A 27,153-nucleotide genomic window follows, 5' to 3' on the forward strand; every position below is an offset into this window, starting at 1 on the left:
TGACTATGGGCAAGTGGGATGTGCTAATGGCCTAGCAGAATTTCCCAAATGTTAGATGTTTGTGTACCAGGCTATTTATAACCACCTCCTGGGCTACTACTCACCTCATAGTTTTCTTTCAGTCAATTCATGATTTTAACTTAGTTTCTCCCTAAGCCATAATGATTATGAGTTCAACTGGCAGGTAGTATATGCACAAATAATGAACACATGCCTAACAAATGAGAGGTTTGTGAAACATGAAATCCACAGTGCTCACGCATGGCTTCAGTGCTCTGGGATCCACTGGCCCTGAGATCTGGTTGCTGGCCTCCTAACCAAGTCCACCACCTTCTGGAGTTTGGCAGTAGTAAGCAGATTCTCATCCCTCCTTGCTGTTCCAGTCTCCTCCCCTCTCCTCCTTTTTGTTCTCCTCCTTCTCCCCTTCCTCTTCTTCTGGCTTCCTTTTCTTTCCCACTCTTCTTCCTGATCCCTTGACTTAGATCAGGTACTGGTGCCCAAGTCTTGACTCTATCCCTTATTAAAGGGTATTGACTTTGGATGAGCTGCTCTATGGTCCTCACTTTCTCCATCTGTAAAATGGAAGTAATAGTACCTATCTGGGAGTTCTTTTGAAGATCAGGGTACTGTGATTAAGAATGTGAAAACAAATTTTTTTTGTAACCCAAACAGTAGTTATTTTATTATTCCATTTCTGTGGCTATAAGGTCAAATTTCAAGTTAGACAGCAGTTAATTTACTTAGTTGAGAAGTGCATGCTGGTTCTGTGAAGGTCAGTACTAGAGACTAGATAGTGGGATAAGAGCACTGGGCCAGGAGCCCAAATTCTGGGGCTCTAATCCCTTCTCCGATATTTGCAATCAAACTGAGTGTAGTCAAGCCAAATTCTCTGGGACTCACTTATCACATTCTTGCATTGCTGGTCTCACAGTGGCTGGGTCAAGTGATGTAATGCAGATCATTGCTTTTAGACACAACAGTGTTAAGATTGAGTCCAACTGAAACTATATATTTCAATCTGGACAGAAGTTTAAAATGATGTAACCCCTCTTTTTATTCAAAACACTTGAATTTAATTCCACCTTGAATCAGTCTAGGCAGGGCCTGGCAAACACGAGCCCACTGTACTGATCCAGTTTCGACTGAATGCTCTCAAAGTGAACAACAATTACAGCAGGATATTGCAATCATGTGAAGAACATTCGAGTGAAAGCTTTAGCCCACGTATGACAAGGGAGGTGGTGGTGGGTCCCTGTTTTGTATTAAGTAAGACATTTACCCTTTTTCTTAATTGATTGTGCAAAATGTTTATTTCTGTGCTTATGAGCATACACACCTGATAGACCTAGCAAGCATTATTATGTATTTTCATGTTTTCTTGGCTTTCTCTCCCAAAGGTAAGTACTCTCATGCCTCCACCCAGCTTTCTGTAAACACACTTGCTGAAGAGCAGGGACCCGTGGGCAGGGACTGAGCTGGCCAGGCTGAACGGATGGAAATTGTGTGTGCATGTGTAAAGGTAATCATTGCAAAGCAGAGGGTCATACTACATTCCCCACTTTTGCCACTTACCTCCAGCAGATGAGTATCAAATCCTTTTATTTTTGGCCCAGGAACTGGTGGAAGGATGCAGGTCACCATGCTATAAAATAATTTGTGAAAAAGAATAGATGACTCACCTTCTCACTTTGTGATTTTTGAAAGATTAGTATCCTCTCCAAATAGCTGCTACAGACTATGGTAGATAGGAGTTAGACTTCTGGGGCTCCCCGAGACTAACAATCAATGGTGAAGGCAATCATTTTAAGGGCTTGCATCACAATTAGCTCTGGCTAATAGAGGACGCTGATTCTGAAGTTAGCGGATTACTTGAATTTCTTGCTTCTCTTGATTTTAGTTGCTCTTAGAAGATTTTTACTATTTCATAGCTGGGAGCCTCAGTCTGATGGAAAGAGCACCAGCTTCAAAGGAGACCGTTCTGCTACTTTTGCTATCACTGATAAAAGATTTTTTTTGTGGGTGAACACATTGCAGCTAATGGCTTAAATGAAGTGCTTGAATTATCTGTAGGTTTCTACTATTTTTATACGGTATTTTTTGCCACAATCCCTGACAACCATGATGGGGAGGAAGGATGATAGACAGTAAAGTACCTATGGCCTTTCAAAGCCACTGCCACGACCATAATCAGACAGATGACAGCAGAAAGAACAGCCACAAAGATCCACACAATGGTATCTTTCATGGTGACATCTAAAAAGCAAACAGTCAGAAAGCGTTGATCACAGCAAAGCATCATTAAAAACAAACAAACAAAACTAATAAGCACAAGTTTTGAACAAAAGAGTCCCCTTCCCCTTACCTACACCTCTTTTGATTTGAACAGCAATCCAAATAGAGTAGCATCGATGACAGGTTTAATTTTTACTATTAAATTTTAATAGTGTGTATATTTCACAGTACTCTATAAACTTCAAAATCCCTTTACATATTATTTTATTTGATCCTTAAAGAGGAAATTCAAGGTCACATGATCTGTTGCAGTAATAATAATAAAGTCCGTCACTTATTAAGTTCTTACTAAAGCCATCCACGGTGTTAAGCTTTTTACGTACATTATCTTGTATGTAAAGATGAGGACACGGAGGCTGGAAGAGTGATTTCCCCATGAGCATGTAAACTATAAAATTGTAGTCGTGACTGCAACTCAGGCCTCCTGCTTCCAAACCCGGTGCTTTTATTTATTTAATAAGAGAGAGGACTGAATGAGATGCATGTGTGAATCTGATGACCCACAGTTCAGTGTTCTTTCCAGTATGCCAAGCCAATGCAAGCCCTGATACTTTGGCCAGGCAAGTTGTCAGTAGAGGTAGGCTTTGTCACGTTCCTCTGAGTAAGACTCTAACCTCACTGAGCTTCAGTTTCCTCACTTTTAATTCCTGATGGTAATCGTATTCTCTCTGAATACCTGAGAGGGTTGGAAGGGCCCAAACCTTCCAACCCTGGTATGGTTTATGGTTCATAAACCATAACACACTTTAGAAATGCAAGATGAATCATTCTGTTGTGGAGCAGAAGCCCCATGGTTAATGGCACTTGGAATTGAGTGCCTTTTACATACTGTACCTCTGCATAGAGACCAAGATGTAACTGACATCACAGACTGAAAATTGGTTCATGCCTTTGAGATGGCATACCACTTTACAAATTTGGGGACAACTAGACAATGACCTTGACCAAATTATAGGGATAGGGTAGATGGGGAGGGCAGAATGACTGAGCATCAAGCCCTCTGAGACATGCCAAGCCTATGTTTGCAGGCTTATTCTAGAAACTGGTCTTCACTGACAGTGACCCAGAGAGCAGTGCTACACTTTCAAATGTCTTTGTATTGGATGGAGAGATGATAAACACACCTCTACTTATTTTTCTGGCTAAGGCTTAACATAGTTTCTCTGTTAGCTGTTATTACATGCAAATTTACTAAATTCTTTCTGTTTTAAAAATATTTTGGAGTAGGGGCACCTGAGTGGCTCAGCTGGTTAAGCGTCCAACTCTCGATTTCAGCTCAGGTCATGATCTTGCAGTTCGTGAGTTTGAGGTCCACGTGGGGTTCTATGCTGACAGTGCAGAGCTACTTGAGATTCTCTCTCTCCCTCTATCTCTGCCCTTCCTCTTTCTGTGTGCACATGTGCTCTCTCTCTCAAAAATCAATCAATCATTAAAAAATATTTTGGAGTGTATGCAAAAGGGAGCCAAGACACTCACCATTAGGTATCTGAATGGAGCTCTCTGGGCTCCACTCACTCCAGAATCCATGGTCTGGCTTGCAGCGAACCTGGACAAGGTATTTCTGTCCTGGATATAAGCTGAGAATCTTAAACTGAGTCTGCTGCCCAGCAAAATGAGTCTATAGAGAAACAAGGAAAACAAGGAAGTCACTCTGACTTGTGTGATGCTTCTTCATAGACTTTCCTCCTAGATAACTGATTGTTGGAGAACTGAGACCAACGAACTAGATTTTGTAGAGAAATCCCTGTTCTCACCATTCCACCCTCTTAGCCCATCTTTTCCTCCTTGCCTTGCTCACACAAAAAGTAATGGGTTTTCTGTCTCTCCATTTGGAGCTCTCTGTCAGAAAGGCAAATATTCGGCCTCCTATCCTCTACTCCCTTCTAAATTCTACTTTATGGAAGACAACCATTTAGTAAAACTGGAAAATTGTTATTTTGTAAACCCTAATGACTTCATTGATTCAAGGCTTACCGATTGGTGTAAAACTACTAGAGGAAAGAGAACGGGACCTTCAGTATGTTGAAACAATAGTGTACAAATGAAACATAAATTTACAATCAAGGGATCAGGTTGTCATCTCTCTAATCCCAGAGTCAGTTTTAGCATCAGGTACAGTGGGTTGGCCAGATGATTTCCATCTCCTTGTATGATGCAATATGAAGCAAAAAATATCACCTCTGAAGTTCTCTTGCTGAAAATTGTTCTACCTGAATAATCAGATTTTTAGATCTAATGGTCTGGGTACAGGAAATACAGGGGCAGAGAAAGTAGCTAAATGACCTCACAGAGAACTCATCAGACAAATACAGAAGGTGGGACATTCTATGGGACAAGGGCCCCAGTCTCCTGAGCACGTTGAGACCAAAGGGATATAACAACCAGGATATAACAATGTGTGTTCTTGGAGTGGATTGTGGTTTGGACAAACTAGCTTCTACAGACATATTTTGAAGCAACTGGGGGGAATTAAAATATGGACTGGGTGTTAAATGATATTAAGGAATTTTAATTAATTTTCTATGTGTGATCCTATTATTTTAGCTATGTTTGGAAATGCTCCCGTTAAAAATTTTATCATTGCTAGTGGGTTTGGAGTATCTTTTTTTTTTTTTTTTAAGTTTAAGCATAATTAACATACAGCATTATATTAGTTTCAGGTGTACAATATAATGATTCAATCATTCTATACATCAGTCAGTGCTCATCACAATAAGTGTACTCTTAACTCCCTCTATTTTACCCATGTCCCACCCACCTCTCCTCTGGCAGCTACCAGTTTGTTCTCTGTAGTTTAGAGTCTGTTGTTGTGTTTGTCTCTTTTTTCTTTGTTCATTTGTTTTGTTCTTTAAATCCACATATGAGTGAAATCAAATGTTCCCTTTTTGAAAGAGACATATACAAAAATATTTTAGAGTGAACTATTAAAATGCCTGTAATTTACAGTATGATTTCTTTACATTGAAGTATTTGAAAGTGAATAAAAATACCATTGACCATGAAGTGGTTACACCGAGATTGTTTTCCTCCTACTTAGTGCCATGTAGGTACACTCATGAGTGTCTTAATCTAAGGTATCCTGAGGGAAGTGGGTTGGAAATCTGGTGGAAGAGGATGTTCAGTGCAAGGAACTAGCCCTAGAGAGCTATGAAGATGAGTTCCCATCAATCCCAGTGGAGGGGAGAAGGCACTTCCACATCTGACTAGGTCACATCAGCATCAAGAGGGCAACATGGTTGCCCAATAATGAAGAATCATCTCTTCTCAGCTGTGAGGGCTTGAACTTTGCCAAGGACCTGGTTCCTTCCAAAAGCTTCTAGTTGACTCACCTCCCACTCAGTGGCTTTCTCGGGTTTTAATCGAATTTCGTACTGGAGTGTGAGCCAACCAGATCTTACATCAACCAGGGTGGGTGGGAACCATTTCATCCACAGATACGGTTTTTTGTCTTCTGGCTGTTTTAATTCCAAAGTCAGGTTCACAGGAGGGTCTGGTTCAACTGTAGATATGAAAGAAACTACATATTTAGTAAAAGTAGCATTTGAACACAGAACTATATGACTTAAAGGCAGCTTTCTCTACTATTTCACTCCACCATGGTTATGAGACACTTTGCATTTGGTATCAGGTGCTGGTAAGAAGAACTGAGGTTAGGTTGAAGCAAGAAAGATGTAAAATTTAAGGAGGCACAAATGACCAACAAGCACAGGAATGAAGCTCAAAAGTCATTGGGAAATGCAAGTCAAAACCACAATGAGAGAGCAGTTCATACCTGCTAGAATGGCTAGAATTCAAAAACTGAAAAATAACAAGTGTTGGGAAGAACATTAGAGAAGTTGGAACCTTCATACATTGCTGATGGGAATGTAAAATGGTATAGCCATTGTACAAAAAAGTCTGGAAGTTACTTAGAAACTTAAATATAGTATTACCGTGTCATCAATTTCACTCCTAGGTATATACTCAAAAGACATGAAAGCAGGTGCTCACTGCAAAGGAAACAATCAACAAAACTAAAAGGCAACCAATGGAATGGGAAAAGATATTTGCAAATGATGTATTGGACAAAGGGCTAGTTAAATCTATAAAGAACTCACCAAACTCCACACCCGAAAAACAAATAATCCAGTGAAGAAATGGGCAGAAGACATGAATAGACACTTCTCTAAAGAAGACATCCAGATGGCCAACAGGCACATGAAAAGTTGCTTAACGTCGCTCCTCATCAGGGAAATACAAATCAAAACCACACTGAGGTATCACCTCATGCCAGTCAGAAGGGCTCAAATGAACAAATCAGGAGACTATAGATGCTGGTGAGGATGCGGAGAAATGGGAACCCTCTTGCACTGTTGGTGGGAATGCAAACTGGTGCAGCCGCTCTGGAAAAAAGTGTTGAGGTTCCTCAAAAAATTAAAAATAGATCTACCCTGTGACCCAGCAATAGCACTGCTAGGAATTTACCCAACAGATACAGGAGTGCTGATGCATAGGGGCACTTGTACCCCATTGTTTATAGCAGCACTTTCAACAATAGCCAAATTATGGAAAGAGCCTAAATGTCCATCAATTGATGAATGGATAAAGAAATTGTGGTTTATATATACAATGGAATACTACATGGCAATGAGAAAGAACGAAATATGGCCCTTTGTAGCAACGTGGATGGAACTGGAGAGTGTGATGCTAAGTGAAATAAGCCATACAGAGAAAGACAGATACCATATGTTTTCACTCTTATGTGGATCCTGAGAAACTTAACAGAAGACCATGGGGGAGGGGAAGGGAAAAAAAAAGAGAGGGAGGGAGGCAAACCATAAGAGACTCTTAAAAACTGAGAATAAACTGAGGGTTGATGGGGGTTGGGAGGGAGGGGAGGGTGGGTGATGGGCATTGAGGAGGGCACCTGTTGGGATGAGCACTGGGTGTTGTATGCAAACCAACTTGACAATAAATTTCATATATAAAAAAAAGAAAACAGGTGCTCAAACAAAAATTCCTGCCTGAGTGTTCATAGCACACTACTCATAGCATCCAATAGGTGGAAACAACTCAAACATCCATCAGTTGATGATGGGTTAATATCCACATAATGGAAGACTCTTCCGCCATAAGAGGGGAGGAAGTACTGACATATGCTAGACAATAGATGAATCTTGAAAACATTAGACTAAGTGAAAGAAGCCAGACACAAAAGGCCATATACTATTTGATTCCATATGTTTGAAATTTCCAGAATAGGCAAATCTATAGAGACAGAAAGCAGATTAGTGATTGCTCTGGAGTTGGGGTAGAGTGGGAAATCCAGAGTAACTGGTTAATGGGTATGAAGTTTCCATCTGGAGTGGTGAAAATATTCTGGAACTAGATAGTGATGGTCATTGCAGAACACTGTGAATGAACTAATACCATTGGATTGAACATTTTAAAATGAGTACAAAGGTGAGTTTTGTACTCTGTCTCAAAAAATTAAGGAGGCACTTACTCTGAGGCTCCTTTAAGTACAGGTCTGTGAATCCCTCCTTAAGAGTGAGGTGCCTTGGATACCAACTCGTCTTCCCCTAATCTCAGTCCTGCTGGTCAGTAATATTTTCTCTATTCATTTATTACCTTCTCAAATAATTCTCCATGCCAGGTTTGGGATGTGTGTGTTAACTATAGTGTTTTGGGATTATAATCTACAGTTACCTAAAAAAGTGAACTCTGGAAAATTTGCCACCAATCCTAATGCTTATTTGTTACTAAGGGTGATTGTACTTCCTGAAAGGATGATATGTACTTACTAAACAAACATCATCTACAAAGGTTTTAAGTTAAACATAATACTGAGAAACGCCTCTGATCAAAAACTATTTGTGCAAAACTGCCAACAAAATGTTTACGACAAATCCTTTAAAGCAAAGTTGCTCAACCTCAGCATTATGTATTTTGGACCAGATCCTTCTTTGTTGGCAGTGGGGTGTGTGTGTAGGATGCTGAGCCTTCGCAGCGTTTCTGGCCTCTGCCCATTAAACATCAGTAATTCCCTCAACCCTCCTCTCCAGGTTGCACTATGTGGAGATGTTTCCTGTAATTGCTAACTATCCTGCGGGGGGCAAAACAGCCGCCAGTTGGGAATCACTCCTTTCAAGTGTCTTCAACATCGCTAAGTATTATTCAATGGCAGTAACAAGATCAGCAACAACACAATCTATTTCTGAGACATTATCTGCCAATATTGTCATTCTGTACTGCAGGTTATCACTGGATGAGACTCCAGCTGATAGAAAATGTACTGTAGTGCACACTGATTTTTAAATGAACTTCTATGGCCTGTTACCAGCACTGGATGCTGCAGGGTCATAGGAGGGTTTGACCCTCCCCATAGGAGGAGAGTTCCATAAACCCTCCTTCCATTGTTTTGGAAAATATGGCCCAACACTTTTTTCACCAGGGAATTTGTTTTCCAGAGCCCATGTGAAATCGATGCCCTCACTGATTTCACTTTTTAAAGGTCCTACTCTTTAGTGATTCCATTTTTTTGTGAATGCTCTCATTATAGCAACTGCTCATTTCAGAACTTCTTTTGTTTTTGCTGTTTTGCCCTCAAATGTTAAAAATGTAAGAAAAAGCCCACGACAAAGGAATTAGTTGGCACTTAGCATCTTAAAGGCTTCGTATCTCAAGTAATTTATATGACTAGAATTTAATTTATTCCTACTTGCCAGTGGGGTTGCCTTTCTGAGTTTCTTAAACTAAGATCGAATTCAGTTCCCAGCCCATGCTCATTCCAATGATTTGCTGCAGGAAGAAAATATTCAAGTGTGCACTGGTTGGTGTTGGAAGCTTTTTTAGTTTTTCAGGATAAGCCACTGATACAATACCAATGGGATGATATATATGCAAGTGAACACTTGAGAATCCTAATCTGATTTTCCTTATTGAGTGGTGGTAGGTAAATCAGGAAGACTTGGGTAACCATGAGCCTAATTAGCTATTCCCTAGACTATTACCCAAGATGAGGGCTGAACTCAGGCCTGGCCAAGCCATCTCTTGTCCTAAGATTCCTTTTGTCACCCTTGCTAAACCATCCAGGCCATTACAGTTACGCCTAGTTGTCCCGTAGCTCACTGCTGATCATGCAAAGCAAGAAGCAGCTCTCAGATTGGCTTTGTTTCGCTTTGCTAATGACTTCTCCAAACTTTGTGCTTGTGATCTTGGCCTTCAGACTGCTCTTCAAGTATTCACTCCCCAAATTATTTATTTTTGAAATAATGGCTCCAGTTGCTGAGCACAAGTATACTGAAAATTGAATCTGGGGCAAGTCAGTTGGAGTAATTCCTTGGATACAGAAGCAGATGAATACCTCCTGAGAGGTGCTATTCTGTGGGGTAGCTCTGTCTTCCCTTGGGAGGGACAAAATAAGAGAGAAGCGGACATTGGTTGCAGGAGGAGGGCTGCAGGGAAGCATAAATAGAACATTCCTTCTGGATGCAAGAGGATGGGAAGAAGGGTCAAGGGAAAGCACAGAAACACAAGGATCCCGAGGGCCAGTCCTACTGCTATGAATGACTCAATTAAAGTTGGTTTGAAAAACTCAGTTGAGCAGGGTTTGTAAATATTCTCATCTTTCTTTTGTGGGACGCGTGCAAAAGCCAAGAAGACTCAAACTGAGTTTGACTACTGGCAAATCCATAACGGAGTAACAAATTCCTTACCTGTCGCCCTTCCCCTTACCTATGTAAGTCACGTCCACATAACGTGGATCCGAGGAAGTGCTTCCCATCTGGTTTGTGGCATTTATTGTGATGATGTACATTGTCCAGATGGAGGTGTGCTTCTTGTTGAAGTAACAGGAATTGGGGCCACTGGTTATGTAGTCTGGACATTCATGTGTGAGTGTCTCTCTGCAATGAGTGATATATTAGCAGTGAATAAGAAAGTAGTAAAAAGAGTTTAGTCTTTTTCTTTTCTTATTTATTTATTTATCTATTTATTTATTTATTTATTTATTTTTATTTTTTAGTCTTTTTCTGAATAGATCATTAACACTGGCTTTTGAGGATCAGATGTTCCAATACAAATACCAGAGCTAAGGAATGGCTCCCCCAACATCTGTGTCCTGCCCATGTCAGCTGGGAGTGAGACAGGAAAGAGGGTGCTGGGGATGGTGATAGAAGAGTTACATCAGGTCCCCAGCGACCCTGCTTCTCACCGTCACTTCCCTTCGGCAGGTGTTTGTGGGCTTTGTGATTTGTGCCCCTTGCCAATAAACACTTGCACTTTCAATGGCCAAGGTGCCACCCTACTCAGAGAATGGCCACTGGGCCATCTCAGGAAATGGGACTCTCCCCCTTACACACACCCTGCGGGTTGTGCACACGCGGCATTTCTTGCACATAGGTGTTGAGTCACATTTCATTAACAAAAGATGAAAGAGGATAAAAATTGATGTCGGTGTATTTCAGACTGCACTAAGTCAACAACAGAGGCAAGGGACTCAGAAAAGAGAGAGTTCAGGACCAGGTGGCTCACTGGGCTGCTCACATTTAGACTTCACAGCCTCACTGCAAGACCCGCCACAAGGTGTGAAGGTGTATTTGATTCCAGTCACCCGTGTGAGTTCCTGAAATCTATTTACATGCATCCTCCTTTGGGTCCCAGAAGGGATGACAGCTTTGTGTCCAACAAAGTGCAGTCCTTGGGAGGTGGGCCAGCTGTTGCAACCACAGGACTACAGCCCTCCCGGGATTTCCAGAAAGGTTTCATTATGAGTAAAACAAAATCTTCCCCTGGAGATGACCTTGTTCAGCCCTCAGTGAAACCTTAGCTCCAAATACACCCCCGGCACGATCCTGGATCCTGGATCAGCAAACGCTAAGGAAAAGTCCTTACCTTCCTTTGCTTTGAGGGCTCTTTACTTGGTCCCAAAACAAGTTAGAAAACCTAACGTTACCATGGTTGTTAAGGATTACGTGATAATCCACTTATATCGCAAAAGTAACAATTACTAAAAGACAAATTACACATGGCACAAGGTTTACAGATAAGCATCTAAAATTAATGAGCACTCAGGAACGATTCATATGTGACTTTGGGCTACAACCTAAGCTTCAGACAGGCAGTGGAAACAATGCCGTATTATATTTCTGGGGTGGCAAAAGAGCTTATGCGCATCTAGGGAGCTCCTGAAGGACATGAACACGAGAATGTGGACATGAACAGTAAGTTCTTTGCCCCAGTGGTAGGAGCCTTACTAGTGTCAATCCAGGGAAGTGTGGCAATTCTAACTCAGAACCAGTGTTCTTTGGGCCGGGAGATTGAGAGCGGTCATGTGGGTTGATAGCACAGAAGAAAACTTACCCTTCCTTGTGGTAAGTCAGTGTGTAATTGGTAGGGAGACCTCCGTCTTCCCCAGGCTTCCACCAGCAGGTGAATGTCTCCTTTTCAGGAGAACGACATTTAAGGATCTCAGGTTTTCCAGGAGGTGATTGTCCTAGAAAAAGCCAGAAGCATCTGAGGTAAAGATCAGGGTGCATTCAACCATTCGACCATCCTGCTGGTGACAGAAGCAGATTCGTGGGACCAGCCCAGTGATGAGGTCTTGGGGTGAGCAGGCCTAGGGGTGGGTTGCTCAGAAATGCCACAGTGTCAGCATCCGGTAACATTCCTCTGTGGGCTGCCCGGATGTTGGCAGGACTGAGAGAAAGAGCTGTGTGTGTGTGTGTGTGTGTGTGTGTGTGTGAGAGAGAGAGAGAGACAGAGAGACAGAGCTGTGTGTGTGTGTGTGTGTGTGTGTGTGTGTGTGTGTATGTGTTTGTGTGTGTGTATGCCTGTGCTTGTACGTCCTGTGAGGTAAGAAACTAACTGGGATTGGTGACTGACTATAAGGGTACACATGGACTGAAGAGGACGTGGCCCTTCCTCAATCCCAGAGTCTATGAAACTGACACCATCTCACAGTATAAGGGTGACTGTGGAAAGAATTCTCCCCCAGGCACCAGCATCCTGGGGACACTCTGCTGAAACAGGGCTCTCTGGCACTTCATCTGCTCACAAATCTCCATCTTTCTGCCATTCCCACACCATTGACTCAATCTGTGGCCTTCATTTTCCTTTGATTCCATTTGGCTTGGACCTCTGACCCAGTCTCACCCTCTGTCTACTCATTCTTCCACCCCCATTTCTGAATCTTGTTTTTTAGTCCCTTTTGTCTTATATTTTCCCCCTTCCCCTTGGGTCTTTTTGTGGTGAGTGGCAAAGGGCTTCCTTGTAGTTTTATGACTCTTTTGGGGGTGGGAGGCATGGTAAGAGGTGAGGGAGTGGAGAGCTGCCCTCCTGGTTACCAGCTACCATTATTATACAAGAGCTGTGTCTAATCCCAGTTGGAAGCTAGAAGGTCTGAATGAGGTGATGTGGAAAATATAATGTCAAGAGAATGGGGTTTTTTACTTGCTTAATCCCCAAAGCTCTTGGTGAGCTTGCCCCCTCTCTTCTTCCTTATCTGTCAGGTCCAAAGAGGGGAAAGAGTGGCCCTGGGAGTTTGCCCTGTGCTGCTGGGCTAGGAGTGCCACCGTGCCCATCCACAGAACCCCAGCTGATCCTCCTTTTTTCCCAAGCTGGATGCCTGAGCTAGAGCTTAGTGGAGAAAGTCAGCAGCAGAGAGGAGAGCTTTCAAAAGGTGTCAGTCTCAGCAACTCGGTGGGAGGGAGGGTTCTGTCTGTTTTCTCTCACACTTGTCCCCTCCCCACCACCCCCACCCCCCTCCTGCTGGCTCCTGGGCCAGAATTTCTTGCTGAGCACCAGATCAGAAAGGGCAAGTCGGAGGAGGACAGGCATGGAAGAAGGGGTACCAGGCAAAACTAGCCAGAAAGAATTTCATGGAATGATATGATGAGGTGCATAGGCTGGGCAGAGGACACTGGGCTAATCATGTCAGCGGGAGCCGAGCTACCTCTGGCTCCCAGTCCCCCTGAAAACCGTCAAAGAACTACAGAAAACCTTGGAATCCATGCCAGCCCGCCTGGGTTTAGGTCTGCTGTTATTTGTAACATCATTCCTCCTCCAGGGAAAATTTCTTCAAGACAATCTCACAGGTTGAAACAATTTGTTTGCTGTGTATTGTTGTGGGTGGGAAGGAGTGTGTGGGACAGAAAGGTTTATTAACCAACTCCCCCCCCCCCCAAACCTATGGCTCAATAATGAGTATATTCAGAAGACAATTAAGGCAACTGATGATTATTTGAGCACTTCAAGTTTCCCCATGGATTATACTGATCTCTATTGCCCTTTTCTCTCTGGAAGCTTATCTCTTCTACATTTCACTGGTTATTCATAGTACTTCTAGGAAACTCAAGAGAGGAGAGCACAGCTGTGAAATTATGATTAGTCAAATGTTCCTTTCATTCACTTTAGCGGACACAGTGAAAATTAATGGACTGTCTCACTATCCTTATAAAGTGCACACAGAGGGACAACCACATAGGCACCATACACACAGGTACACACAAATATCCACATAGAGCCCACCTCACAAACACACACATGCACACCCCCCCACCCCCAAAGACATACATGCATATGCATACTCAGAGAGCACAGGCAGGTACACACATTGAAATATACACATTCATGGAGGTACACACACAGACGTATACTTACATTGGTATACACAGAGAAGCATTTGCAATCAGATACACATAGAGAAGTTAATACACAGAAGTATATACAAAAGTATCCACACCCAAAGATACACAGAGGTGGCGGCACCGAAATGTACCTACCAGCATGCTGGCTCTGTGAACTTCATTTCTCCCATGGGCACAGACAACAGAGTTGGCTATATGTTTCCGACCATGTAATAGCAATCCCTGTTATCTCTTTACACTTTTTCAAAGATTTTCCACATATATATTATTTCATCTGAGGTGGAGGGAACATCATTATCCTCACTTTGAAAAAGCGGAACCCTGGAGAGATTGATTGGCTCAAGGTTCCATATATAGCTAGTAGTAGCTGGAAGGCTGGACCGAGACTCTGGTCTTGTTCATACAGCGGCTTCACTGCATTCCCAGAGTGAGGACAGAAGGCACAACATAGGGACATGCCTTTGCATTCACCGCATTGCTTCCTTTGCATTAATTTCTGCATTAATTTTAGTGCCAAAAAAATACTGCAAATTAATAGCAGCAAATCACTTTGACACTTTCCTTTCTTGTAACTGCAGTACAAGAGGACTATATGGACTCTCTACCCTCTCAAGAAACACCCCATGGAATTAAAGAGAGCAGGACAGTCTCTTACTTACCATTCAGGAGTCTGGTGTTGAGAAAAAGTAGCAAAACGAAAATTGTGGATGCAACACTTTCCTTCATTTTAGCTTCTTTTCTCTTTCTACAGGAAATGTATCAGGCTTTCACTGAAAGAAAAGGCACCAGGCAACTTTTTGTGAAATAACAGTCTGGTCAGGCACATGCACCACTTTATTCTGGGTGTTTGCAACTGATTCTTGCTCCTTGCCTAACATGAATGACAAAACAGCAGGAAAGGAATGTAGGAAAATTGTAACATGGTTGGATGGCTTGGCTCAGAAGCATACATGCACACATGCTAGGACAAATTCTACCACCAGAGGTCACCAGAAGACTGCGTTCAAGGGCAGCTGCTTGGCAGCCGCTCATTTACACACACCTCAAAGAAAAACTGTTCTGTTTCCACTCTTTGCTCACCTAACAATACACCACCAATGTTATGTGACACAGATCGTGTGCCCCACAAGAGAGCCATTCTTGGAGGGCTTTGATCCACCAGTCAAAAATAAGCCAGGCTGAAAAGCCAAGTACCCTCAGTATGACTTTAACCTGCCCTCATTGATGCCAAGTTAGGGGGGGCTTCCTCTGAAGGTGTAAGCTAAGTAAGAAGTCGGCTGGGCCATGGGCACAACTGAGAACCGCCCAGTGAACTCCAGTGAGCCTCTTTCTTTTTCCTCTTTCAAGAAATGACAACCCCCGTAATAATTCAAGTCTATTGGTTTTGGAATGTTAAGTAAATTTTGAACGTGCAGGGGTTGAGAGTTTTGAGCAATTTATTATTAATATTATTATTTTTACTCTTGGAACAAATTTCAAAGCCTTCTAATGTCCTTCTTTAAAAAAAAAAAGCATTTTTAAAGACATTTGAAAAAGCCTCAATAGTCTTGTTGGACTCCAAAACACTCTCAGAAAACAAAGGATTTGATGAACTAAGTGTAAATTCTTGGAAACACATGGCATATATTTTCTTTTAAATTTTATGATTTTTGTAATCAAGGGAAGACTGTCCAGAGGCAAGGCTGCCTGTCTTGAGACATTTGAAATGGCTGAGTGCTGTTTGATGAACCCTGAAAAGACCAGCCTTCCCCCATTTCTCCTGGCCAGAGTCGGGGGTTCCCCACCTACCAGCTGGATACCATCTAAGGGACAACTTCTAGAAGGCTTTCTCCACCTGATACCACTCCCTACGAGGCATACTGGGAAGTAGAAATCCTAGTGACAGCAGAGATTTGGGGTACTTAGGCACCATCAAGTAACCCTCTTATTTTGGGGCTCTTGGTTTAGTAATGGCCTCCTGTGAGGCAGCCAGCATGTCATTCTTTGGGGACCTAGTTACTCTTCCAGGATTCCTTCTTAATGCCTCCTCCTTCCCAGGTTGCACATTCTAAACCACCTGCCCCATCTAAGCTGTCAGATCATTTAATTAATTAACTTAAAAAAAAAAACATGTTTATTTTCAGAGAGACAGAGAGAGAGAGAAAGAGAGACAGAGCATGCACGTGTGAGCATGTAAGAGAGACAGTGGGGGAGGCACAGAGGGGTAGAGAATCCCAAGCAGGCTCTAGGCTGTCAGTGCAGAGCCCCATGTGGCACTCGATCCCATGAACTGTGAGATCGTGACCTGAGCCGAAATCGAGAATGGGACACTCAACTGACTGAAGCAGCCAGGTGCCTCCTCAGGCCATTTAATTTAAATCAAGTGGTTAGAGGCTCATGATGGGAATAATCATGCCTACCATGTCTGGAGCACAGTCACTGTGCTAAGTGTCGTAATCACTTGCACCTCATCTAGCCTTCACAGCAGCCCCATGAGTGGCACAGACTATTACCTCCCCTTTTAACAAGTGAGGACACTGAAGTACAGAGAGGGGTAACACATGGTCAGTCACATGCCATTGGGAGACTGAAATGTAGTAAGTCTGAGCGCCTCTGAGAATCAGCTTTATTTGCAGACAGTCTGTGATGGACAGTGCAATAATTCCTCCTTCTATGGCAGGGAGAGTGGGGACAAGAGCAAGGGACCCAAGTGAGCAGCACGCCAGGCCCCGAGCAGGCATGGAGCCAGGACAGTTAGGCTGCGGGGCCTACTTGTGCTCTCACAATACCTTGCTCTCACAAATCCAGCTTCAATAGGTCCATATAGCCCTGGAAGAGTTCTTTTGTCTTGGAGATCTTATGATCTATCTCATCCTGGCTTGGGGATGGGATTTGGCCCACTGACTGAAGAAGTTCTAGAATATCCTTTTATTGAGACTTCTCTGCTCTTTGAGGCATTGCATTAAAATGCTTGAGATCAACATGCTATAAATCACAATTTTTAGGCAAGGTTAGATGCTGTCTGGACAGCTCTGCCAAGTCAAGGCTCCAAGTGATTTGCAAAAGAAATGACTGGATGGGGAGGACAAGGTGGGGGCGGGTAGGAGCAGACACTGCCAATGCTTGTACTTCCATGTGCTGGTCCAGGCTCAAAGAAACTCTCTTAAATAAAGTTTTCCTATAAAAATGCTTTCAGGAAATATTTTACGAACCGAAAAGCAAGCAAACAAACAAACAAACAAACAAACAAACTCATTTCCTCTGGGATTTCCTCAGCCGTCTTGGAATCTGGTTAGTAGCCACCACTCACTTTCTGCTGCCCTGAAATCCCCATGCCAGGGAATTAGACAGACTCTTAGCGGTGTTGTCACTGTGCTTCATCAGTAATTTCTCAACTCATCCTGCACCTTATTCCCAGCAGGGCAAACACAGTGGGGAAAGTATACCTTCACATGGCAAGGAAATCACAGCTGCTAACCTAAGGGAGCCATGCCTAATGTTAACCCTGCTCACATACTGTGTTTTTTCCAGAACTACGCATACTTTTATGTCTGGTAGATGCTAGCCTAGGGATAAATTTGTTTTTTTGTTTCTCTAAGCCACCCTCCCATGCACCCATTCCCAGCCCCCACTGCAAGCAAGATCTTGATCAAGGACCTCCTCATGGATCCCATCTGGGGCTGGAACACCCAAAGAAGGTCCACAGCCCTCTTTTAGAGATGCTTTTAGAGATGGTTATAGGGGCAAATTGCTCCAAATACATGGATGCATTCCAAACAGGAAAACATCAGCCCCATACGTCAGTTCAAAGACAATTATACTGGCTTCACTCTTCACTAGCTCCCTGGGTGTGACTGTGGTTTAAAAATGCAAGACTTGGAAAGAGGAGTCAACATGGCAGAGAAATATTGGGACCTGAAGTTCCCTTGTCCCTCAAACACAGCAGTACTGAGGCCAGAAGACTTGGAATTCCAGGAATCCAGGCTACAGAGTGACAGAAACATCTCCAGGGGCCCACAGGGACAACGTGGCGGGCCAGAGGTACATGATTTCAAACTGGTGGAGATAAAAAGGGCGGCATAAGAATGGAGGGAAGAGATCCCCTTCTGTGGAAAGACAAAAGGAGGGGAAAGAGAGGCTGTGGAAATATAGGATTGTATTTGGACAAGAGGAAAAAACCATGGGCTGGGAAACAGAAAAAAACAGGCAAAGAACCAATTTATAACCGTGGGGCTTCCTCTGGACTGGAGCCAGCTGCCTATTCACGCACCTGGGGAGAAGAGGAGCCGGCCTCGGGCTCTGTAGCCAGTCTGAGGTGCAGTTAAAGACAGCAATCCTCTCTGTGCTGTGGGAATAAAGCAAATAGCTGCTCCAAGGACAAAAGACCCTCCAGGCACCCGCCAGCCAGAGCCAGATGGAACCAGGGCATGCGGAGCGGTATCCTTCTAGACATGGAACGAACTGTGCTGCTCGTGTCCACGTGGCACTGTGAGGAACCAGAGGCCCTTTGTCAGCTGGCTGGGCAGAGTGGCACAACCCCAGGAGCAGGGCACACAGAGGGGGATCCTTTAAGACACTGGGGTTTGAATCCCACCTGAGAGGTTGGGAGGCTTGGGAGACTGTGGAGCAGAACAAACTGGGGCACTGTGAGGATGGTCTGAACAGAGTGGTTTGGGACACCCAGTCTGGGGAGGAGAGACAGGGGTGTTGCCATTTTTCTCCCTATCACCAATAAGGTGGGGCTTCAGGGAATGGACAATGGGCCCACAGTGGAGGCAGGACCCACCTACACCAAACCATGCCCCTCTGTGCCTGGTAACTGCTTATCTACTGGAGCAAGACTGACACTGACTGAACCAGATGGCCCCTTCTCCAGACTAGCACTGCCACCGATTCCAAGAAACCATCAGATATTGGTTCAGTGGATTTGCATTTTCTGATTTGATTCTTGGTCAATTATATATATAAATCCATAAAAATATATATTTATTTCTTCTTTTTCTTTCTCTTATTTCTTCCCTTCTCTAGTCTGTTTATTCTGGTTGTTGGTTTGTTTAAGGAGACATTTTTAATATATTCTTTTTACACCTCTTCTGTATTTACTTCTTTATTTTCCTCTCTCGCTCTGTGGATTAAGCCATATAGTTTCTCTGATTTTCTGCTTGGTTAATTTTTTTTCTTTTCTTTTTTCTCATCCCTGTCATTACTCTCTTTGTTTTTTTCAACTTTTTTTTTAATTTTTTTTTATTTTTGGGACAGAGAGAGAGACAGAGCATGAACGGGGGAGGGGCAGAGAGAGAGGGAGACACAGAATCGGAAACAGGCTCCAGGCTCCGAGCCGTCAGCCCAGAGCCTGACGCGGGGCTCGAACTCACGGACCACGAGATTGTGACCTGGCTGAAGTCGGACGCTTAACCGACTGTGCCACTCAGGCGCCCCTGTCATTACTCTCTTTGTGTGGGATAAGGCTTCTTCCATCCCCCCCACCTTAAAAATGTTTTTTCCAGGGTTACTTCAATGAATAAATCAAAATACACCTCCTCAAAAGAAATTCCAGGAAGAAATGACAGCTAGAGAATTGCTCAAAACAGATATAAACAATATATCTGAGCAAGAATTTAGAACAATAGTCATAAGATTAATAGCTGGGCTTGAAAAAAGTATAGAAGACAGCAGAGATCAAGGAACTAAGAAATAATCATAATGAATTAAAAATGCTGTAAATGAGGTGCAAAATTAACTAGATGTGGTGACAGCAAGCATGGAGGAAGCAGAGGGGAGAATAAGTAAAATAGAAGTTTAAAATTATGGAAAATGATGAAGCCGAGAAAAAGAGAGATAAGAAAATACTAGACCATGAGGGGAGAATTAGAGAACTAAGTGTTTCAATGAAATGTAATAATATCTGTATCATAGGAGTTCCAGAAGAATAAGAAGAGAGAAAAAGGGGCAGAAGGTTTACTTGAACAAATGATAGTTGAGAACTTCCCTAACCTGGAGAAGGAAGCAGACATCCAAATCCAGGAGGCACAGAGAACTCCCTTCAGATTTAACAGGATTAGGTCTCCACAGCATAGCATAGTGAAATTGGCAAAATACAAAGAGAAAGAGGGAATTCTGAAAGCAGTTAGGGACAAACGGGCCTTAACCTACAAAGGTAGACACGTAAGAGTACTAGCAGACCTGTCCATTGAAACTTGGCAGGCCAGAAGGGAGTGGCAGGAAATATTCAATGTGATGAATAGAAAAAACAGGGAGCCAAGATCCTTTATCCAGCAAGGCTGTCATTCAGAATAGGAAAGATAAAAGATTTCCCAGATGAACAAAAACTGAAGGAGTTCATGACCACTAAACCAGCCCTGCAAAAGATACTAAGGGGGAGTCTGTGAGTGGAACACTGCAAAGACTACAAAGGACCAGAGACATCACCACAAGCATGAAATAACACAGTGACACTAAATCCCTATCTTTGAATAATAACTCTGAATGTTAAATAAACTAAATGCTCCAATCAAAAGATATAGGGTATCAGAATGGATAAAAAAATGAGACCTATCTATATGCTGTGTACAAGAGACCCATTTTAGACCTGAGGACACCTTCAGATTGAAAGTGAAGGGATGGAGAACCATCTATCATGCTCCTGGAAGTCAAAAGAAAGCTGGAGTAGCCATGCTTATATCAGACAAACTAGATTTTAAAGTAAAGACTGTAGCAAGAGATGAAGAAGGGCATTATATTATATTTATGGGGTCTGATAATCAAGAAGAGCTAACAATTGTAAATATTTATGCCCCCCCCCACGTTAAATACCCAAATATATTAATCAAACATAAGCAATCTTATTGATAAGAGTACGGCAGTTGCAGGGGACTTTAATACTCCACTTACAACAATGGACAGATAATCTAGGCAGAAAATCAATAAAGAAATAATGGCCTTGAATGATACACTGGACCAGATGGACTTGACAGATATTCAGAACAAAAGCTTTTCATCCAAAAGCAGCAGAATACACATTCTTCTTGAGTGCACATGGAACATTCTCCAAGGTATATCATATACTGGGTCACAAAACATCTCTCAATAAATATAAAAGAATTGAGATCAGACCATGCATATTTTCACATCACAATGCTACAAAATTTGAAATCAACCAGAAGAAAAAAAATTTGAAAACTTCCAAATGCATGGAGGTTAAAGAGCATCCTACTAAAGAATAAGTGGGTCAACCAGGAAATTAATGAAGAAATTAAAAAAATACATGGAAGCAAATGAAAATGAAAACATGATGGTCCAAACCTTTTGGGATGCAGCAAAGGCAGTCCTAAGAGGAAAATACATTGCAATCCAGGCCTATCTCAAGAAACAAGAAAAATCCCAAATATAAAACCTAACAGCACAACTAAAGGAACCAGAAGAACAGCAAAGAAACCCCAAGGCCAGTAGAAGAAGAGAAATAATAAAGATTAGAGCATAAATAAACAATAGAGACTCCAAAAAAACAATAGAACAGATCAATGAATCTAAGAGCTGGTTTCTTGAAAAAATAAACAAAATTGATAAACCCCTAGCCAGACTTCTCAAAAAGAAAGAGAACCCAAATAGGTAAAATCACAGATGAAAGAGGACAGATCATAACCAACACCACAGAAATACAAACAATTATTGGAGAATACTATGAAAAATTATATGCTAACAGACTGGATAATCTGGAAGAAATGGACAAATTCTTAGGCACCCACACACTACCAAAATCAATTGGGAAGAAATAGAAAATTTGGAAAGACCCATAACCAGTGAAGAAATTGAATTGGTTATCAAAAATCTCCCAACAAATAAAAGTCCTGGCAGATGGCTTCCCAGGGGAATTCTACAAGGCATTTAAAGCAGAGTTAATATCTATCCTTTTCAGGCTGTTCCAAAAAATAGATATGGAAGGAAAAGCTTCCAGACCCATACTACGAAACCAGCACTACCTTGATTCCCAAACAAGACAGAGATCCCACTACAAAGGAGAATTACAGGCCAATGTCCGTGATGAATATGGATGCAAAAATTCTCAACAAGATACTAGCAGATCAAATTCAATAGCATATTAAAAGAATTATTCACCATGATCAAGTGGGATTCATTCCTGGTCTGGATAGTTGGTTTGATATTCGCAAATCAATCAATGTGATACATCACATTAATAGAAGAAAGGATAACAACGATGTGATCCTGTCAATAGATGCAGAAAAAGCATTTGACAAAACACAGCATCCTTTCTTAACAAAAACCTATAAGAAAGTAGGGATAGAAGGAACATACCTTACCATCATAAAAGCCATATATGAAAAGGCCATGGCTAGTATCATCCTCAATGGGGGAAAAAATGAGAGCTTTCCTCAGGAACACGACAGGGATGTCCACTTTCACCACTGTTGTTTAGCATAGTGTTGGAAGTCCTGGTATCAGCAGACAACAAAATGAAATAAAAATGCATCCAAATTGGCAAAGAAGATGTCAAACTTTCACTTTTTGCAGATGACATGCTACTCTACATGGAAAACCCGAAAGATTCCACTGAAAAGCTGCTAGAACTGATACATGAATTCAGCAAAGTCACAGGATACAAAATCAATATACAGAAATCAGTAGCATTTCTATACATCAATAATGAAACAACAGAAAAAGAAATCAAGAAATTGATCCCATTTTCAGTTGCAACAAAAGCCATAAAATACCTGGGAATAAACCTAACCAAAGATGTAAAAGATCTGTATGATGAAAACTTTAGAATAAACTTATGAAAGAAATTGAGGAAGACACAAAGAAATGGAAAAACATCCCATGCTCATGGATTGGGAGAACAAATATTGTTAAAATGTCAATACTACCCAAAGCAATCTATACATTCAATTCATTCCCCGCCAAATTACACTGGCATTCTTCTCAAAGCTAGAACAAACAATCCTAAAATTTGTATGGAACCTAAAAGACCCCAAATAACCAAAGTAATGTTGAAAAAGAAAACCAAGTGGGAGGTATCACAATCCTGGATTTTAGCCTCTACTACAAAGCTGTAATCATCAAGACAGTATGGTATTAGCATAAAAACAGACACATAGATCAATGGAACAGAAAAGAAAACCCAGAATTGGACCTACAAATGTATGGCCAACTGATTTTTAACAAAGTAGGAAAGAATATCCAACGGAAAAAAGACAGTCTCTTTAGCAAATGGTGCTGGGAGATTGGACAGCAACATGCAGAAGAATGAAACTGGACAACTTTCTTACACCATACACAAAAATAAACTCAAAATGGATGAAAGACCTAAATGTGAGACAGGAAACCATCAAAACCCTGGAGGAGAAAGCAACCTCTTTGACTTCAGCTGCAGCAATTTCTTGCTTGACAAGTCTCCAAAGGCAAGGGAAATAGAAGCAAAAATGAACTATTGGGATCTCATCAAGGTAAAAAGTTCCTGCACAGCAAAGAGAACAATCAATAAAACTAAAAGGCAACCGATGGAACGGGAGAAGATATTTGCAAATGACATATTGGATAAAGGGTTAGTAACCAAAATCTAAAAAGAACTTACCAAACTCAACACCTGAAAAACAAATAATTCAGTGAAGAAATGGGCAGAAGATATGAATAGACACTTTTCCAAAGAAGACATCCAGATGGCCAACACACACATGAAAACATGCTCACCATCACTCATCATCAGGGAAATATAAATCAAAATCACATTGAGATACCACCTCACACCAGTCAGAGTGGCTAAAATTAAGAACTCAGGAAACAGATGTTGGTGAAGATGTGGAGAAATGGGAACCCTCTTGCACTGTTGGTGGGAATGCAAAGTGGTGCAGTTGCTCTGAAAAACAGTGTGGAGGTTCCTCAAAAAACTAAAAATAGAATTACCCTATGACCCAGCAATAGCACTACTAAATTTATCCAAAGGATACAGGAGTGCTGATTCATAGGGGCACATGTACCTCCAATGTTTATAGCAGTGTTATCAACAATAGCCAAATTATGGAAAGAGCCCAAATGTCCATCAATTGATGAGTGGATAAAGAATATGTGGTTTATATATACAATGGAATACTACTTGGCAATGAGAAAGAATAAATCCTGCCATAAATAAATCAGTCAGAGAAAGACAGATATCATATGTTTTCATTCATATGTGGAACTTGAGAAACTTAACAGAAGATCATGGGGGAAGGGAAGGGGGAAAATAGTTTCAAACAGAGGGAGACAAACCATAAGAGACTCTGAAATACGGAGAACAAACTGAGGGTTGATGGAGTGGGGCCGGGGAAAGGGAAAAATGGGTGATGGGCATTGAGGAGGGCACTTGTTGGGATGAGCACTGGGTGTTGTATGTAAGCAATGAATCATGAGAATCTATCCCTAAAACCAAGAGCACACTGTATACACTGTATGTTAGCCAACTTGTCAATAAATTATATTTTAAAAAACCCTCAAAAAATAAAAATAAAAATAAAAGTTCAAGATTTGGAAATGAAGAGCAGGTTTGTGGGAAGTCAGCCACACGTTGTCCATGACCAGCTGCCTTGCTTCTGAATCCTCAAAGACCATGCCCCACCCCATCTTCATGCTCTTCCACCTCCGATTATCTTATTCAAATATACTTTCCCACAATGTTATGTCCCATGGTGGTATGATCTCCACAAAATCTCCCTTCTTCCTTGTTTTTGTTCTGCATCAATGCTGATGCTGTCCAGGCCATGTTTTCTGAAAGCTTCCCTTCATCACCCTCTTCCATTAAGCCAAGTCTCTTCTACACACGCCAACAGTTGGGAAAAAAAAGTCTGGAAATTTAGGCCTCACAGCTTGCCTTTCTAAGAAACAAGACCTACTCTCCCTGGATGGAAAATCAGGGCCACAGTCCCACGGTGTGGGCTGATCCCACTATCCAGAGTGGAAAGGGTGAACCATAGGAGGGGAGGCCATGTGGCCCTGAGAGTTAAAAATAACAGCTCTCAGTTCCCAATGCACCACTCCCCATTGTCTATCCACTGGTAGACCTACTGTGTACTCACCATCTGCATATTCTGCCCTACTTAGCCCCTGAACCAACCTTGAATGCAGGGGATTTCAGCTCTACCGCTCTGTGGGACTTGCTCCCCAAAACCTGGTGATCCCCTGAGTGCAGTACCCAACCTGGCCTGCCTCATCTGCCACTATTGCCCCAGTGTTCTATTCAGAATTTTGACTCACTTCCCCTGACTCTAGAAATGGATCATCGTGCTAGGTAGTTGTTCTGAGGACCTACGTAGCTATGGCAAGCTCAATTCTTGATGGATACAAGTAGGGCCCAATTCAAGATTTGGATTTCTTTAAAGACTGTCACACATAAGATTTGCCCAAATCATAAGTATTCTCTTCAATGAATTATTGCAAAGTGAATATGCCCATGTTATAACCAGGTTAACAAATAGACCACTAATAGCACCCCAAAAGGCCTCCTAGCGTCTCCTCCCAATCTCTACCCACTCAACAGAAACCATTCCTCTGACTTCTAACACCACAGTTGACTTTTGGACTTTATAGAATTGGAATCACACAACGTGCCTTTTCTGAGCTTGTGTGTCTGGCTTCTTTAATTTTTTTAATTCCACAATGCTGAATGACTTACCCTTTTACAAAATTTACAAAATTTTACAATTTTTGTCATTTTACAAAATTCATTTTCACTGCATCTTACTTATCTTCCCTAATGTCATATTGAATGAGAGACCATAAATAAACTTATTTATTCATTCTCCACTTGATGGATATTTGAGTTGTTCCAGGCTTTGGCAAACTGTGGATTTTGTTAAGACTGATCAAAACTCACATGGCAGGGCAAATACCGTGTGATCTCTCTTATATATGGAATCTAAAAAAATATATATCTATCATCTATCTATATCTATAAAATTAAGCTCCTAGATGTAGAGAACAGATTGGTGGTTGCCAGAGGTGGAGGGGTGGGGGTGGGAAAAATGGGTGAACTGGTTTTTTTTTTTTTGGTTGGTTGGTTTAAGCACATTGAATAAAAGACATAAGAAATTAGAAAATAAAATTTGATGAAGCTCCTGATTTTAAATGGATGTATTTACCTTATTTACCAAAAAGGGATGAAATAGAAAAAGCCCACAATTTTGCAGCATATAAATTGGATGGAACAATGAAAAGAGTAGTAAATAAGAACAAATTACCTGATGAGTTTTGTTGGGTAAAATGTGTTTCAAGTAAGTTATTCTGAATATTTACATTTTGCATTCTTATATATTTACATTTTACACTAAGAAAAAATTAGAACAAAAACTATCATCCATTTACTGTATTTTTCTGAGCTTACTAGATACCCCGTAAAGAGTATTTTCACAGTTAAGAATGTTGTACAGATACGAATCAATTTTAAGTCTCAACACTTTTGAGTTTATTAACTCTAAGAAGAAACTTTGAACAAGAATACAGGAAATTAAAAAAAAAAAACAAGTCTCAGATGGTCAGGAAGCTCTGAGCACCTCAGATCCTCTTGCCTTCCCCCCCCTCATTTTGAGTCTCCCACCTATGGTTAGGACATAAATGGTCCTAAATGGTTAGGACACTGCCTGCCACATCTCCTGACTTGAATGCAAATCAAATTTCAAATGTCTCTCTTGTCCTAAAAATGTAAAAAGATTTACTTCTTGGGAAAATTTTACATGCATTGATCCATTGTTTTTAGCGTTAGGAAATGTATTAGGTGCCTCCTTTGGGGTCTGCCTGGTTGGGGTTCTCTGCCCGCCAGATCTCTTTACCTGCTGTTCCACCTGGGTTACATGGCCTGAGGCTAAAATAACAGGGAGAGAACCCCATAGATACGCTTTGATTTCCAGGAGTCCCGCTCATCTTTCCAATAGAGAATGCCAACATTTAGTTTGGAAACCAGAAGACATACTTTGTGTAGGGTGGGGAGAGCATCAGGAGGTGGAGATTAAGGCTCAAGATTAAGACCATTATGTAAACTTTGCTCAAAGTCAACGGTCAGTGACTGCCTGTAGAATGAATAAGTGAATCCAAGATATGGGATGACACTTTGCATACAAGAGAACGGGTCCTGTGTTAGTGTTATCAAACACCAGATGTGGAGCCAGCTTAGTCTTCTGTCTTTGAGAGAGGAGGGAAGAAGCTTTAAGGAGAACGTGGCAGGGGCTCTTTGAGGCAGACCCGTAAAGCTGGAGAAGTAGTGCTCGGGAAC

The 27,153-nt window shown here is 41.8% G+C and overlaps 1 protein-coding gene across 4 annotated transcripts in view; it reads right to left on the minus strand.

The window, feature by feature from the left end:
- The window catches only part of PRLR (prolactin receptor), a 165,108-nt gene that overhangs the window by 8,228 nt on the left and 129,727 nt on the right, over positions 1–27,153 (minus strand). For all 4 annotated transcript variants that reach the window (XM_058717024.1, XM_058717018.1, XM_058717033.1 and 1 more), the window contains 7 exons: positions 14,579–14,689; positions 11,635–11,767; positions 10,009–10,178; positions 5,622–5,791; positions 3,769–3,910; positions 2,154–2,253; positions 1,573–1,642 (listed from right to left, as the gene is read on the minus strand). In XM_058717024.1, the coding sequence (XP_058573007.1) occupies positions 1,573–1,642; positions 2,154–2,253; positions 3,769–3,910; positions 5,622–5,791; positions 10,009–10,178; positions 11,635–11,767; positions 14,579–14,645 (852 nt within the window). In that variant the 5' untranslated portion in view covers positions 14,646–14,689. The remainder of the gene's footprint in view (positions 1–1,572; positions 1,643–2,153; positions 2,254–3,768; positions 3,911–5,621; positions 5,792–10,008; positions 10,179–11,634; positions 11,768–14,578; positions 14,690–27,153) is intronic.

The sequence above is a fragment of the Neofelis nebulosa genome, chromosome 1 (genome assembly GCF_028018385.1).
Source record: "Neofelis nebulosa isolate mNeoNeb1 chromosome 1, mNeoNeb1.pri, whole genome shotgun sequence".
NCBI lineage: Eukaryota > Metazoa > Chordata > Mammalia > Carnivora > Felidae > Neofelis > Neofelis nebulosa.